The sequence below is a fragment of the Copadichromis virginalis genome, linkage group LG7 (genome assembly GCF_057382275.1).
Source record: "Copadichromis virginalis isolate Kocher_CV1m ecotype Utaka linkage group LG7, C_Virginalis_male_GT1.1, whole genome shotgun sequence".
Taxonomy (NCBI): Eukaryota; Metazoa; Chordata; class Actinopteri; order Cichliformes; family Cichlidae; genus Copadichromis; species Copadichromis virginalis.
Window position 1 is genome coordinate 1,934,093 of NC_140624.1, and position 16,038 is coordinate 1,950,130.

At 44.6% G+C, this 16,038-nt stretch overlaps 4 protein-coding genes across 5 annotated transcripts; 3 read left to right on the plus strand and 1 right to left on the minus strand.

Annotated features, from left to right (window-relative positions):
• Positions 1-231: 231 nt before the first annotated feature.
• On the plus strand, positions 232-1,720 carry anapc13 (anaphase promoting complex subunit 13). Its single transcript, XM_085461139.1, has 2 exons — positions 232-472; positions 1,398-1,720. The coding sequence occupies exons 1-2, from the start codon at positions 374-376 to the stop codon at positions 1,521-1,523; spliced, it is 225 nt and encodes a 74-aa protein (XP_085317265.1). The 5' UTR covers positions 232-373; the 3' UTR covers positions 1,524-1,720.
• LOC146704163 (lathosterol oxidase-like) lies at positions 1,315-8,075 on the minus strand. Of its 2 annotated transcripts, none has more exons than XM_085461137.1 (6): positions 7,530-8,075; positions 6,614-6,829; positions 6,391-6,523; positions 3,449-3,549; positions 2,965-3,093; positions 1,315-2,511 (listed from the first exon to the last, which is right to left on the minus strand). In XM_085461137.1, exons 2-6 carry the CDS (start codon positions 6,821-6,823, stop codon positions 2,242-2,244), a joined length of 843 nt encoding a protein of 280 aa, XP_085317263.1. In that variant the 5' UTR covers positions 6,824-6,829; positions 7,530-8,075; the 3' UTR covers positions 1,315-2,241. The 2 variants fall into 2 exon arrangements, with proteins under 2 accessions (XP_085317263.1, XP_085317264.1); XM_085461138.1 differs by lacking the exon at positions 7,530-8,075 and adding an exon at positions 7,355-7,498.
• A 4,028-nt stretch (positions 8,076-12,103) lies between these two features.
• mt2 (metallothionein 2) lies at positions 12,104-12,843 on the plus strand. Its single transcript, XM_085465110.1, has 3 exons — positions 12,104-12,213; positions 12,308-12,373; positions 12,612-12,843. Exons 1-3 carry the CDS (start codon positions 12,189-12,191, stop codon positions 12,701-12,703), a joined length of 183 nt encoding a protein of 60 aa, XP_085321236.1. The 5' UTR covers positions 12,104-12,188; the 3' UTR covers positions 12,704-12,843.
• Positions 12,844-13,751: 908 nt separating this feature from the next.
• On the plus strand, positions 13,752-14,706 carry steep1 (STING1 ER exit protein 1). The gene has a single exon (XM_085465111.1). The coding sequence runs from the start codon at positions 13,875-13,877 to the stop codon at positions 14,550-14,552; it is 678 nt and encodes a 225-aa protein (XP_085321237.1). The 5' UTR covers positions 13,752-13,874; the 3' UTR covers positions 14,553-14,706.
• Positions 14,707-16,038: the final 1,332 nt, after the last annotated feature.

Genomic DNA, 16,038 nt, shown 5'->3' on the forward strand with positions numbered 1-16,038 from the left:
AAGGCTGTATACTGTGGAGCATAAATGCCACGTAGCAGTCTAAATGTTGCTCTTGTGTAAGTTTACATATTTGGACCAATGGCTGTACATAAACATACATATATACTGCATATAATGTACTGCATATATACAATCTGTGGTTTCGAGAAATTGTATTGGATCTCCTGCTAGTACAACTCGTCAGATTCGTATTTTTCCACTGCACGTAAAGGCGCCATTCACTGCGTCATCAGCACGTGACAACGGGGTACGTAGAATTACTGCGACTGCTCTTCTCAAACAGCAACGGCGTTGTTCTCGGACGTAAATCTGGGGTCCTGTTGCTCCCCTGCTGTTGAGGCTAGTTGGCAGCCGGCTGTGTCTCGGCGGGAGGATGGACAGTGAAATCCAACGGGATGGGAGAGTCCTGGATCTCACCGATGATGCCTGGAGGGAAGACAGGCTGCCGTACGAAGACGTCACCATTCCTTTGGTAAATGTTAATGCTAAGGTTGACGTCAACAAGGACCAACGATTACAGGAAGCAGAAATGTTTTTGCAGGATGTTCCCGAGCAGTGCAGTTTATGAGAGGACACTCCATAATATCCAGCTTTTTACTTAATGCCAGTGACTTAGATTAGCGCTTTATTAATCCCTCGGGTGGGTTCCTCCGGGAAGTTCAGTTTCCAGTAGCAGAGCACCGACAGAAGTTGCATATTACAGAGTTCGAGTATAAAATAGAAAAGAATGAGAGGATATGAACATAAGCTTAAATATACACGTGGTTTTGGGGGGGATTTTGCTTTGGTATACTTCTCTGTCCTGTTCTCGGTTTACAGAAGATGACATGCGCATGCTTACCTGCTTTCTACTATATACACTCATTAGATACACCTTGCCAGGGTTAAAGCCTTCAGAACTTCTCTGATTTGTCATAGCGAAGATTCAACAAGATGCTGGAGACATTTCTGAGATGTTGAACCATGTTGACATGATAGCATCACGCAGTTGCTGTTGATTTGGCCGTCCACGATCCAGATCTCCTACTTGCACTACATGTGCCGTGAACACATCGTGTACAAGAAACAACAACATTTTTCCAGTCTTCTGTTCTCAAAGTTTCATGAGCCTGTGTGAATTGCGGCTTTAGTTTCCCGTTCTTAGTTGACCGGAGCAGCACCCTGTGTGGTCTTCTGCCGCCGTAGTCCATCTGCCTCATGGTGTGTTGTGCGTTCAAAGCTCTGCGTGCTTGGATTGCCTTCACCTTCCTATCAGCTTGAAACTGTCTGCACATTCTCCTCTGATCTCTAACGTCAACAACACATTTTCACCCATTTGTATGTTACCTTAAACACAAGTTACGGTTTTGTGGGAAAATCCCAGCAGATCACCAGTTTCTGATGCTGGTTTGTTGCAGAGTGAGTTGCCTGAGGCTGAGCAGGACAACGGGGGATCGACAGAGTCTGTGAAAGAGCAAGAGATGAAGTGGACAGACCTCGCCCTGCAGAGCCTACATGAGAACACACCGAGCACCGGAAGCTGAAAGACTAACACAGAATCGAACTGTACAAATAAAATGCACAGACGTGGTGCGCGCTGTGTCGGTTTTGACACACAAATGTGCCGTATCTTCTCTGCGCATTGGCCTTTTACTTGGTGGTGAACCATCCATCACTCTTATTGTAAAACATAAACATTGTTTATACTTTATGAAACTGTGATAAATGTGAGCACATAGTCCTCCTGTTTGTGTGTGCATTTATTAAACCACGGCTCTTATTTCTGCAGCGTTATAACGAGGAGCCCTGGCTTTGAACAGATCTAGTCTCCTGAGTTTGTAACAAAATCATCTCACCTTTACCCATGCAGTAATACCAGAGTTATCTTGCAGGTAGTCTGGCCACTGGATGTCGCTGTACTATAAAAGCAGCCAAATTATTGGGGGAAAAGGTTTGCTCTTATGCTTAAACATGCTTAAAACACATCGATTCAACTTTCAGTTTTCTGCTACAGTTGTGTGTAACACCAAATCTGTGCTCGTTACATTCACACCAGTAGTACTACTTAACCCTATGACACTGTTGCTAACATACAGTGTGTTATTTTGCTATGCTTTATCATTTTCATCTTCTGCCTGGGTAGTATCTAGCTAGGGCATCTGCATATTTCGTACCGGCTGTCTCTTTCTTCTGCTTTAGACCATTGGCAGCATAATAGCCTGTTAATTTCCAGAAATGGCTCTCTGCTCTGAGCGTCCATCATCACTGTGTCTGTGCTGCTTCTGTCGTCAGCTTGCGAATCTGGTCACGGGGTCCCTTCCCCAGCAGCGCCGATGGGTGTCGGTACGAGCCTCCCAGGCGATCCCAGAGTGTGAAGTATTGTCCGTAATTGTAGTTGAAGTACAGGTGATGATCAACATGGTGAGCAGCGCCGTTAATCAGAAATATCAGCGGGCCTGGAAGGCGGTAGTCTCCATCGTGGATGGAAATGGTCCAGATGTTGACGAAGACAAAGAGGGAGAGGTAAACCACCTGCAGTTTAAAATAACTCATGTCAGCTGAAGCATTTCACAGTTTGAAGACAACGGTGCACTTTCTCAGTTTCAGTGTATCAACATACACTTTGTCCAGTCACTTAGACGTTTTACTGCAGTTTAATAGCAATAACTTAATGCAGCCCTGATTTACAGCAGGGTTGTCAAACACCAGGCCTCAGGGGCCGGTGTCCTGCAGGTTGTAGATCTCACCCTGGGTCAACACACCCGAATCACATGATTAGTTTTAATACCAGGCCTCTGGAGAACTTCAAGACATGTTGAGGAGGTCATTTAGCCATTTAAATCAGCTGTTATGGATCAAGGACACGTCTAAAACCTGCAGGATCCTCGAGACCTGGAGTTGCCAACCCCTGGTTTACAGCGTGGTCCTCCTTTGACCTCAGATCGGGCATGTCAGTATTTCCTAGCAACAGCAGATGATATGCACCTTGTGGAGAGGGAAGATGAAAGGGTAGATGTGGTACGGTAAGCTCTGCAGGAAGCCATCGAGTGGGTGGAAGGCATGGCTGGCAAACGGTGTTGGTATCTTGAAGGTATGGTGCTGCTTATGTAAGTGCTGAGGGGGAGAAACACAAATGGTGTCAAGTCTGAGATTTTCTTTTAATGAGAAGATACACAAGACAAACGAAGTCAAAGCTGTGGAGTTAAAATAACTATAAGAGTAAAAGAATATTCTACATGTTTCCTTCGGCTGCTCGGTGTTTTACTGTGTGCTAAACCGAGCCTGTAACCTGTTTGGTAAAAACAACTGTGAGCATAAAAGTGCTGAGAAGCCCAAAAGGTCATGAAATCATTGTTTCATGGGTTCATTGGTACAGGTGGACCCTTTCATTATAGGAAGCCACCCACTGACAAAGGTAACTGACTGCCTGGGGCAAGTGTAGGTTGGCAGTACAGATGCTGAAGCTCACCTTGTAAATGTTCTGATGGTGCATGGCGCGGTGAATCCAGTATATACACATGTCAGTAAAGAACAAGAAACCAGTGATGCTTACGAACAGTCGTGACCAGCCTGGAGCAGAGACATACATGAGTTTTCATTTTTGCAGACTCTTTGTGGGTTGGTTAGTTTCAGTGAGTTAATCGCACGCAGCCTTAAAGTGGACACGCTCATTCACTTCATACTTGTCCTTAGTGCAGCCACTCGCCTCTCCCTGAAAAAAGCACTTTAAATCTCATCCCTTCACTTTAAGGCAGCTGTCTTTTGATTGGCTGCCTCACAGAAGCACCCGATTGTGCTAAACACAGCTGTGCAGCTGAGATGACCATATGAGGGATATCTACTCACTATACCGTTGTTTACAGCGCTGTCTTCTTCTTTTTTCACTTAAATGACCTCGGACAAGAAAGCCTAATTTCTGCTGTTCAATACTGAAGAAATTTAAACTTCTTAAAATTATGCAAAATTGCAGAATATTTTTCAGGTTATCTGCTATAAAAAGCCAGACCAGGAAAATCTCCCTCATGTTTTTCTGTGTTTTTATTCTCAGTTACTTTCACCCAAAGGCGTCTGCTGTGATGTTCACAATTCTGATGAAGTCTCAAATTCAAATTCAAATTTTATTTGTCACGTACACAGTCATACACAGTACGATATGCAGTGAAATGCTTGGACAACTGCTCGTGACCTAAAGAAAACAAAAAAGGAAAAGGCTATGAATAAGATAGGAAATAAATATGAAAAATTAAAAAGGGTAAATTTAACTAGGAAGGAATAAAATATAAATTAAGGTTAAAAATGAAATAACTGTACAACACAAATTAGAATGAAGGGTAAATTTAACTGGGAAGAATAAGATAAAATATATAAATTAAAGTTGAAAATAAAATAACTGTACAACAAAATACACAATATAGAACTATATAAGAATGTATGAAGAAATCTAAATATAAATAAATATATACACAATAACAGCAGCTGTACAAGTATTAACCGGAAATGAAGAATATAGTGACCAGTGTTGTGCAAAACCAATGTTCAGAATGTCCAGTGTGTGTGTAAGAACCATATGTGTGGGTCAGTACTGTGTGGTGGTGTGATTGAGAGACCGTATCGCCTGTGGGAAGAAGCTCCTCCTCAGTCTCTCTGTGTTGGTCTTCAGGGAGCGGAATCGCTTTCCTGACCTCAACAGAGAGAACAGTCTGTTGTTGGGATGGCTGAGGTCCTTCACCATCTTCCTGGCCTTGGTCCAGCACCGCCTGCTGTAGATTGAGTGCAGGTCAGGGAGCTCGGAGCGGATGGTGCGCTCAGCTGACCGCACAACCCTCTGTAGAGCTCGTCTGTCCTGCATGGTGCTGTTCCCGAACCAGGTTAAGATGTTTCCCGCCAGGATGCTCTCTATGGTGCACGAGTAAAAGTTCCTGAGCACCTTGGAGGGCAGTTGGAAGTCTCTCAAGCGTCTGAGGTGGTAGAGACGCTGTCGGGCCTTTTTCACCACGGTGTTGATGTGACAGGACCATGACAGGTCCTGCGTGATGTGAACTCCGAGGTATTTGAAGCTGTCCACTCTCTCCACTGGGCACTCGTTGATGACGGGGGTCTGGTAGTTCCTCTCCTGCTTAGTGCTGAAGTCCACTATCAGCTCCTTTGTCTTACTGACGTTTAGAAGGAGGTTGTTCCTCTGGCACCAGTTCTCCAGATTCCTAATCTCCTTCAGGTAGGCCGTCTCGTTGTTATCAGAGATCAGGCCCACCACGACGGTGTCGTCAGCAAACTTGATGATGGTGGTGGAGCTGGTAGTGGCCACACAGTCATATGTGTACAAAGAGTACAGCAGGGGGCTCAGAACACACCCCTGGGGGGCTCCAGTGCTGAGAGTGGTGGAGGCTGAGACATGTCCGCCCATCCTTACTGCCTGTGGTCTGCCAGTTAGGAAGTTGGAGATCCACTGACACATAGATGAGCTGAGTCCCAGATGCTCCAGCTTGGTGGTGAGTGTGGAGGGAATTATGGTGTTAATGGTCTCATGTGTATCAGTGCTGATAAATGATCAGAATTATAATATTTCTGACTGTCTGAGGCTAAGTTGAATCGAATGGATTATAGAAATCAGTGATGATACCCAGCCCTAGTGAGCAGCCTGGGCCCGACAGAGTGGATGTAGCTGTAATAAGAAAAGATGAAAAGAACTATTGATAACTTTTTTGTTAAGTTAAGGCCTGATCCGTCTGAAATTCATAGCCAGCTCTGACACGGTGTCATCAATCTTTGAATGCTGAAAAAGCAGCAGTGTGTCCAGAAAACACATTATATGCTGCAATAAATGCCCGAGTGTCCCCTCTAACACTGCCTGTCAGCACCAGACAGCAGCAAACAGGTCGTCAGAGGAGCCGAGATGATGATTAAGTTTAACATTTTCTACAATATTGACAAAGCACTTTAAGCACAAGTTTGTTAGTTAATAATTTAGAAATGAATATTGTCTGTATGGACTCCCCCCCCCCCAAAGAAAGTGCACATGTAAAACTGCGGTGTTAAGCGATGCGGTTGAAAAATTTGAGTGCGCCTAACTTTTGTGCCGATGCGCCTAAATTTTTAAAGTTAGGCGTACCGGTGCGCCCATGGCAAGAGGTTAGTCTAGAGCCCTGATATATATGCCTGCATATATTGTGCTATTCTTGTGTATTGTCTGTCTTTTTTACTGTTTGTTTATAATGGAGCACTGTAATGAAAAATAATTTCCCCCAGGGATCAATAAAGTATTCTGATTTGAGCCTTTAGCCATATATAAGCATTTTAACAGTACATTCATTAAATACAGTAGGCTCACTTGGAGAATCTCATTTTTAGTTTTACATTAACTGGAGCGAACATGAATCGTGTGCTATAATATGTAAATAACCGTTTTCTCACCCAGGGAGTTTTCACTGACGCTGTCATGAAGTTTGCTGTGTCCTCTGACTTCCCAGAAGAAAAGCACCACGGTGGGAAAACTCATCCAGAAGATGGAGACTGTTCCCAGCTGGATCTCCTTTCTTACTTGATGCTGTTAGTGAAGCAAATGCACAAAGTTGGGGTTTAGGACAACCTTGGTTTGGAAATGGTACCAAAGCTGGCTATCCATCCACTGGCCTACCTCAATAAACTGCGGATGCTTCATGAGCACATGGTCAAACACATAGTAGAAATTAAGAGCACCAAAAACCAGGTAAACCAGCAGAGCTCCCACGTTGGTTACCACCCACAGGCTGATAATCTGGCGCACAGCCCAGCTCTCAGGCCATGAGACCGGGTAAATGTAAGGAGTGAAGAAGTAACAGTCAGCTATGTCCAGCACATGATCCATGGCAGCCTGTGAAGACAGTAAATGATGTCCCGTAGTGCTCTTAGCATACATGAGAGAAAGCAAACCAATCACAGCCCGCTTTGCTAAAATTAGGTGGAGTGGAAACGTTATTATGTTTTAGCGAGAAGTGAATAGCCTAAGCTCTGTGGTGTGCACGGCACACACTCAGGGCTGCTTCAGCCAGAGCTTTGAAACTGGATAATCTGTATCATTGCTGCTCTGTCAGAGAGCACATGTACACATTTCACATTTAAGTGCATGAAATACTGCAAAAGGAGCAACAGTAATAAGACAGTGAAATATAAGTTTGTGCTGGTACAAAATCCAACACTGCCCCTGCGAGGCCGATGCATAAAACACTCAGCTGTTCACTTTTAAATCTTTTATTTGAACTTTTTCGTTACGTACCTGCTCCCCGCGTCCCTGCATGACTACAGAAGTGCTCTCAAGCTTGTTTCTATAGTAATCGAAAAGCTGTTCTGGATCTGTTTGGTTCAACATGAATCATGAGCATTTCTCACACCTACTCACCCTCTTCACTCAGTGACTGAAAACAAACCGTTGTTTAGTGCACCTACTGCAGCTTCATCTCAGCGGTCAGTTTAAGAAAATCCACCTCAACTTTCCAGGTTTTATCTCATTACTATTTAAAAATTATTATTAGTGAAGCGTTTATTGCTGAATTCATCATTTGTGCTGCACTGACCTGCTTGAGGATGGGCTCTGTCACCAGATTAGAAAGAACCTTCCTAGAAAGTTGATGAGTGCTCACTCCTCCTCTCACAGTCTGTCCAACAGCAGATCATCTGGAACAGAGAACACGTGGCCCATACGGAAAACTGCTCCGCTGCTAACATGGGTTTACCGTGCAATAGGCCGCCGTCTCCACAAACTGCAAGAGAAGCTCCGGTTTTCTTTCTTTTTTCTTTTTTTTTTGCGAGGTAGTTGACACCGTGTGCTCAGTGGATCCAAGAAGACACAGACATGCCTGTCCAGGTGGAACAAGATCCCAGCATGCTCAGCAAATAACTCAGAGCTCAGCGGCAGGAGCGCTCCTCAGCTGACACCATTTTCTCACAATATCTGTGCTCATTGAATTAAATATTATATATATATTCTACACAGTTGTGAAGAGTGCATTGTAGCAACTCAGCTGTATTATCTCAGTTTTAATGCAAAATAAAATCCCTTGCAATGGTCAGCATGTCATTTTTGCGTGTGTGTAGTGGATGTACCCTGTCCCATGCTGGGCTTGGAAGGATCAAATATAGCAGCTCAGCTGTCTGCCCTGTACACACACACACACACACACACACACACACACACACACACACACACACACACAGAGTTAAGAGAAGCGAGTCTTGCTGGGAGCATGCCTAACACTTTGTTAGAATATCCCATCAGTGTAAAGTATAGTCTGTCTGTCGGCATTACTGACCTTTGACATAAACACACATCTTGGTGGACAGAACATGCAGACAGTCACTGAGTATGAAATTTAAGACAGCGTAATCACTTCTCAGAATGAGCAGAGCAACACTTGCAAAGAGGCTCTGACCAGGACAGGGGATGTTGTTATGCCACTTCCACACTTTCCTCTCCTATAACTGCTCGTTAACGTGTGTCCATCACATTAAGTCAGGCATTCTAGTTCAAATAGAGCACGTAAGGCCACCTGTGCCATTTGAATTTGGGTTGTTGGTATCTGCCTTTAAATATTTTAACACCAGTTACTTGCACTTGCAGCTGAGTTGTTTCATATTATGCATTCTTGTCCACCAGTAGATACACGTGTAACTGTCTCCCTCTAGCGCTCCCGGACTGAAACAGCACCTTCAGGGAGTAATGGACAGTTCTCACATCCAGGGTCCAAAATGAATCATGTACAAAAACAGGAACTACTGCATATTTATCCAAGCAGTGTATTCATAAAGGATGTATGACAGGTTATTTACATGTAAGGTGGAGCTTTTTTCTTCTCTCTTGTTTTACTTTGTGTCACGTTTGCTGTTAAAATGCTGGCTTTTCATAAAACATGGCTAAAATTTCAAATAATGAAAATGTTCTGCTCCTGGCTCTATATCATGTGGCGGGGGTGGCAGAGCAGGTCAGCCACTAATCAGAAGGTCAGTGGATCCCAGGCTGCCTCCTGACTACATGCCAAATATCCTTGGGCAAGATACTAACCCCATGTTTGTCTACTGGTGGTGGTCAGAGGGCCCGGTGGCGCCAGTGTCCGGCAGCCTCGCCTCTGTCAGTGCGCCCCAGGGCGGCTGTGGCTACAACGTAGCTGCCATCACCAGTGTGTGAATGTGTGTGTGAATGGGTGGATGACTGGATGTAGTGTGAAGCGCTTTGGGGTCCTTAGGGACTAGAAAAGCGCTATACAAATGCAGGCCATTTACCACATCATGTTTCAGTGAGGGGATGGCCTTATTATGATGACATGACTATATTGATGGTGTGATCTCAGTCACACAGCTGTGGCTAGGAGAACAAAAATCCCTAAAAGCAGCTGTTCAAAACTTCTGCTTGTAAGAAGCAGCCAATCAAAAGGACGTAGGCCAAACAGAGGCGGAGTTATAACAGCTTGTTTCAGACAGTGGCTGAAACACTGCACTGCTGCACTGACATTTTTAAACCGTAAATAATGCAAACGTGTTTTTCAGTGGCAGTGTTTCATTTAAGGGTTAACAAAACATGTATGACCCAGCATGGCGTAGTCTTGGGGTCCTGGGAGAGAGAAGGACGTCTGTTAAGTCTAATTGTTGAATGTTGTCATTGGGCTTCTTAAATTTGTAAGTCTGAGTTCAAGACATTCCTTTGATCCTGACCACCTCTCCAGCCACTCTGTGCTGGGGGAGGTTTTATTGTAGAAGAAGCTTCTGTTGTAAGCTTCCTGCTTTTATGACCCTTTTGGTCAGCAGGAGGTCACACACACACACACACACACACACACACACACACACACACACACACACACACATTCTTGCACATGCATATACGTGCTTACACATACACACATATAGTGCCTTGTCTTAGAAGGGGGTTTTACAGAGGGAGGTGCTTGTGCTGTGATGTGTATTGTAACAGTTTGTCAATAAATAGCTGTGAGGGAAGCTGCTCTTGGAAGGATTTTGGGCTGGAGACAGGAGCGTGGGCTCCAAGAGCTGGTTCTTGACCAAAGCGTCCCTCGTTAGCGAGTGAAAAACCGCTTGAAGATGTTCTGTTATGTCTTGTTTTCTTCATGATGAATAAGTCTCTAAACTAGCCGGGCTTGTGGAAACACAGACCCAACAACGTCATTCATCCTCACAATCACACAGTGACCAGTTTAGAATCACCAGTTAAACCAACAAACCTGTGTTTGGACTTTGCTGCTAATCACTGCACCAACATGTAACACTGCATCCCAGACAGAAGCATTCAATTTGTTCCAAGTCCTATAAAGTGTCCTCTGTCCCCAGAGACATTTTGGTCTGATGACTCTAAATGAAAAGTTGTGCAGGCACAGAAGGTTGTGTGAACATAGCTGGGACTCCACTAGAGTCCAAGAAAACAAAAAGAAACGGGGGAAAGCACAGTAGTTCCCCTCTCTGTTTTCACCAATGTTTTTGGACAGTCAGCTCAGGTAATTGAGTTATTTAAAGTGTCTTCTTCTTCTTGATTTGTAGGTCTGTGTTAGCAGACCGGAGTACTCTGCCCCCTCCCCAACCCTGGATGAACGATAGGAAATGGATGGACTGAATCTAATTGCAGTATTATTATATTATGACCGATTTTTCCCCTCATAATTGCCATTTTCAGCTGCTTCGCTAAGAAGAGTAGCACTCATCTCTAAAGCTCGTTTCGCTCGTCGCTCCCTGCGGTTTACATCGGCTGACACACTCTTTCTAGAAACTACATGTTAATGGACAAACACTCCAGTGACTGTGTCGAGTGCAGTGAATGATGCTGCCTTCATGCTCCCGTCATGGAAAACCTAAGAATTGTAAATACAGATCGTCTTTATAGACAAATAGACATAAAAAACTAAGCAACCAAGTGCGAAGCATCCAGGATTACGGAAGCCGAGATTAATTTTGTTCTGTTCTATTGTACTCACACATACCGACAAAGCACTTCTTTTAAAGCTCGCCTATTCTGTTTGATTCTTTATTGTTGCGCACCGATGTTTCCCCACGGATATTTTATGCGTTGTGCGATTTTGGTGTTTAATTTCTTGTAAGACTGCTATTATTAAAAATATATATATATTGTGTAACAACAATGCACAACAATTTTCTCTGTCCTCTGTGGGGAGACGCGACGTCTCACGTGCCATATGCACACGGCTCGCTGCTGAATCCGGTATTTCCGATAGCACACGGTACGTGAACGCAGCATATTACAATAGCCTGTTTGCTTCGGTTTGCTCACGAGCGGCCGGGTGCAGCTCGACACCGACGGCAGACAGACGCCAGCTGGTTTGCACCGTGTGCACAGCGCCAGAAACACCCCGTGTTCTCCGCTGCAGTTGTTCAACAACATGATGACTATATTATTTTTATTATAAAAAAATGAGCAAAACTGAGGAGTCACACGATATATTACATGTGTTATTATTTTTTTTAATGAGCGGTTAGATTTGGATTTAGGATATTTAATGTGGATGTTTACTCCCATGAAATGATCGCACTGTCAAAATAATACCGGCATAGAGTGTATTAGTTTCAATTAATCAAGTATGAGGTTAAGTTTGTTATGAAAATACTGAACGGAAATGTTTTCTGTGAAGAATCTTCGCAGATGCTGAAAAGTTTTTTTGTAATTTTTAAAATAATAGTGTTGGTGATCATTCGTGCACCCATCCACCCAACATCCTCTCATATTAGCTCCAAATGGTTAATATGAGAGTCACTTCCATCCATATAAAACTAAGACGTTCTGATTGGAGACCCGCACTTCATGTAGCCCATTCTACATGAATCAGTGTTGGTGAGCGTTTGTGACCGTGTGTTCACATCTCCGTGTAGCCTGAAGATGTTCTCCTCTGTTTAAATACATGAATTAATTGCATGCTTGAATTTCTCCAGGAGTTGACATTCTTATATAATGTTCAGGCAGCAGGCCATAGATCTGGCTATGAGGATCTCTCTGTTCCCGCTGCTGAAAGGTTGGACCATGCCGTGTGCACAAACCTCTTTGTAATCATTAACCACGTGATTGCGTGTAGCTTGACAGGCGTGTTTTGCACTCGGCTCTGTTGTTCCCAGGACGCTATAAAACAGCCACTCCTACACCGTCATTCACAACATTCACTCAAGTCCCGAAGACACGAGAGCAACGCCAGCATCACTCTGAACGAGCCATCAACTGAGAAATGGACCCCTGCGAGTGCGCCAAGAGTGAGTATTCCTGCCGCTGTTTAACAAGGCTATTTAATGCGCTGCTTGTTACCAGCGGACCACATGAAACTCAACTGACTTTTTTTATGTGCAGCTGGAACCTGCAACTGCGGAGGATCCTGCACGTGCACAAAGTGCTCATGCAAGAGCTGTAAGAAGAGTAAGTCTAACACCTCACAGCACAGCAAACAGTAATCTGTCGACCTGTTAATGTTACGCTCCTGTTTATCTTCCCAACATGCATAGTGTGAAGATTGTGTCTTATAGTCATGCGCCATTTCTTCAAAATTCCGCATTTGATGCCATTAAAAAAAACAAAATGCGCAGCGGCTCGAATTGCTTTAGTGAGATCTGTAGTTTTCTTTGTGTTCTGTCAGTAATGATGTCTGTCACTGCAGGCTGCTGCGACTGCTGCCCATCCGGCTGCAGCAAATGCGCCTCTGGCTGCGTGTGCAAAGGGAAGACGTGCGACACCAGCTGCTGCCAGTGAGGAGTCTGCAGCATCAGCTCTCTGCTGAAATTATGGAGTCATTTATTTGCCACTAATCATAAATTTACACGTCCACGAAATGGTGACGGATGATTTTGTACTTGTCTTTGGGTGTCTGAAATAAACATGTTTATTGACGCCATGACCTGTCTGGTGTATTAATTCAGCTAATGTCAGTGCATCATTTCACTCTGGTCACGCTCTGTGGTACTTTGTGTAATGCTGGAATCTTCATCTTGGAATAAGGACTAAAGTTAAATTGACTCATGATTGCTACTAAACTGTGTGGCCCACTTAAAAGCCTCTTGCAGGGATGCAAAGAAACTGTTCTCAAATCTAAAGTTGGAAGTCCAAATGCATTAGCTGGCGTATTAGCATTTGGAAAACTGAAGTTGTAACTTGAACTGAACAAAAGCTGCTATAAAATTAGTCCAGAACTGTTACACGTGGCTGTGAGCCAGCAGACTGAAAATGTCTGCCCCGTTTAACCAGAAATGGAATTTAAACTTATTAGCCCGTTTGCCTAGTTGAATGGGGTGGGGGCAAATACGTAATATCCTTTTTGCAGGCTCTTGATCCTTTGTCTTTCCGAACCTGGCACTTCTGGTACTCAAGGGAGGTTCTTATCTCACTGCGCCACAGTCTTTGTCTTTCCCCTCACCTCCAATCATGGCCTGTTACGTGCTGGCTCAAAGAGGATCCTCCTCTGCTCTGTTACTGTAGCCCAAGGGTGGACCGGTGTCCTGCAGGTTTTAGATGTCCTTGATCCAACACAGCTGACTTAAATGACCCCCTCAACGTGAGGCCTGGTAATGAACTGAACATTTGATTCAGGTGTGTTGACCCAGGGTGAGATCTGAAACCTGCAGGACACCTGCCCTGGAGGTGCTTGCAAAGAGCACTATTGTTGTGAGGTAGTGTTACATACATACGTTTAATCTGTAATAAAGTTGTATTTCTTGGTTTGGGGTTGTAATAAAATCTATTTATTTTGAGTTTCGCGGAACGATCTGTGAAGGCGGAACAAATATTCGGCACTTGGGTTTCTCGCGGGAACAATATCGTCGGTGCACACAGGAACTATTGCGTTGTTTCTATTTTCTGGGCAAGTTTGGCTGTAGCGGTGTTTCTGATCCCGTCCTGGTAGTAAAATACACCCACGCGTGTGAACATGCCGAAGGTGGTTTCCAGGAGCGTCGTGTGCTCGGACACCAGAGACCGGGAGGAGTACGACGACGGAGAGAAGCCCCTCCACGTCTACTACTGCCTGTGCGGCCAGATGGTTCTGGTCCTGGACTGCCAGCTGGAGAAGCTGCCCATGAGACCCCGGGACAAAGCCCGGGTGATCGACGCCGCCAAACACGCTCACAAGTTCTGCAACGTGGAGGAGGACGAAAACACGTACATCAAGAGAGCCGAGGGTATCGAGAGGCAGTACCGCAAGAAGTGCGGCAAATGCGGCCTGCTGCTCTTCTACCAGCACCAGGAGAAGAACAACCCGGCCACCTTCATCGTGGACGGGGCCGTGGTCAAGTTCGGGCAGGGCTTCGGCAACACCAGCGTCTACAGCCAGAAGCAGCCCGAGGCTCCCAAGAAAGTCCGAGTGATGATGACCAAGCGGACCAAAGACATGGGCAAGTTCAGCTCCGTCACCGTCTCCACCATCGACGAGGAGGAGGAGGAGATCGAGGCCAGGGAGGTGGCGGACTCCTATGCCCAGAATGCCAAAGTGATCGAGAAGCAGCTGGAGAGGAAGGGCATGAGCAAGAGGAGGCTGCAGGAGCTGGCTGAGCTGGAGGCCAAGAAGGCCAAGATGAAGGGCACTCTCATTGATAATCAGTTCAAATAGTTGGAGTCTGAGGAGACTCTGCCTGGGACTCGGTGTACAGGACTGATGAGTGTAGCAGTCGTATCATAAGAATGTGATCTGGCCTTTAAATTAGTTTGTCATAATGTTTTGTACATACAGGAAAAGACAAAATAAACATTTTTTGTTGTTGGTATTTTTTAAAAAGTGTTTTGTTGTTGTCGTTATCACCAGCAGAGTGCTTTAAACCTCACAGAAGGCTTCGGCTGTTTGAAAGAGTCAGCCCACACGAGGGGGAAAACTTTATTAGCAACAGCTCAATGAACGGAAGCCTGTAGGTAAAGTTGTCACCATCAGTTTTGAGTTGTGTATAATTCAAACCAAATATTTAATTAAAAAATGTAATTTTAAAGCTACAAACACATCAGAACAAACATCGTTAGTTTTTTTATTGTATTATTTTCTTTCGCTCATTTTTATTTGAGCCAGTGAAACTTTTCAGGTTGGACCTGGCAGCAGGTTAGTAACATGATTAGGCACAAAAAGGTCATTCCAGAGAGACTGAAGATAGAGAAGAGGGTTCACTACTCTCAGACTTGTGTGTTCAGAATGGGTGAAACATTTAGGAACAACATTGCCAAGAATCTGGGAAAATCTTTGTAGTCAGTCTAGGTCAAATATGATGATTATCCAACTTGTTATCAGTGCATAGTTCAAAAGAAAGCATCTGTAAAGCTGTGGGAGTGTCCAACTCCAGGCCTTGAGGGCCGGTGTCCAGCAGCTTTCATATGTGTCCTTGATCCAACACAGCTGATTCAAATGGTTAAATGGCCTCCTCAGCATGTCTTGAAGTTCTCCAGAGGCTGGTAATGAACTAATCATGTGATTCGGGTGTGTTGACCCAGGGTGAGATCTAAAACCTGCAGGACACCGGCCCTCGAGGCCTGGAGTTCCCCACCCCTGGATTAGAGCATTCTTCCAAACTCTTCAGGAGAGTTCCTTAAATATCTGATCCCACAGAGGAAATGATTGTGTTGCAGCAGTAGGATAAAAAAATAAATAACAGAGTTAAATTAAAGTTCCACAGGCACATGGGGAAGGCCATAAGCTGACAGATCTTTATTTATAAAACAGGATAAAAAGAAAATAAATACAAGGTTAAGATAAAGAAAAGTAAGACTGACACTGGGCAATAAAGACGTGCAGACTGCATTCAAAAATACAGAAATATAAATATGGAGCAGGTCTGTGGACCTGTCACAGAAAGGCTCTGCTGTCTGTGTGGTGTGGAGCGTGTAAAGCAGGGGTGGGGAACTCCAGGCCTCCAGTGCCGGTGTCCTGCAGGTTTTAGATCGCACCCTGGGTCAACACACCCGAATCACATGATTAGTTCATTACCAGCCTCTGGAGAACTTCAAGAAATGCTGAGGAGTCATTTAGCCCTTTAAATCAGCTGTGATGAATCATGGACACATCTAAAACCTCCAGGACACCGGCACTCGAGGCCTGGGGTTGCCTACCCCTGGTG

What these genes read in the sequence shown, in the direction of transcription:
- anapc13 (XM_085461139.1), top strand. Translation starts at nt 374, where the DNA reads ATGGACAGTGAAATCCAACGGGATGGGAGAGTCCTGGATCTCACCGAT. An exon ending in AAGACGTCACCATTCCTTTG is followed by an intron (nt 473 to 1,397) that starts GTAAATGTTAAT and finishes GGTTTGTTGCAG; the next exon opens with AGTGAGTTGCCTGAGGCTGA.
- LOC146704163 (XM_085461137.1), bottom strand. Translation starts at nt 6,823, where the DNA reads ATGGATCATGTGCTGGACATAGCTGACTGTTACTTCTTCACTCCTTAC. An exon ending in AGCATCCGCAGTTTATTGAG is followed by an intron (nt 6,524 to 6,613) that starts GTAGGCCAGTGG and finishes CTTCACTAACAG; the next exon opens with CATCAAGTAAGAAAGGAGAT. An exon ending in ACCATCAGAACATTTACAAG is followed by an intron (nt 3,094 to 3,448) that starts GTGAGCTTCAGC and finishes TCTCCCCCTCAG; the next exon opens with CACTTACATAAGCAGCACCA.
- mt2 (XM_085465110.1), top strand. Translation starts at nt 12,189, where the DNA reads ATGGACCCCTGCGAGTGCGCCAAGA. An exon ending in CCCCTGCGAGTGCGCCAAGA is followed by an intron (nt 12,214 to 12,307) that starts GTGAGTATTCCT and finishes TTTTATGTGCAG; the next exon opens with CTGGAACCTGCAACTGCGGA. An exon ending in ATGCAAGAGCTGTAAGAAGA is followed by an intron (nt 12,374 to 12,611) that starts GTAAGTCTAACA and finishes CTGTCACTGCAG; the next exon opens with GCTGCTGCGACTGCTGCCCA.
- steep1 (XM_085465111.1), top strand. Translation starts at nt 13,875, where the DNA reads ATGCCGAAGGTGGTTTCCAGGAGCGTCGTGTGCTCGGACACCAGAGAC.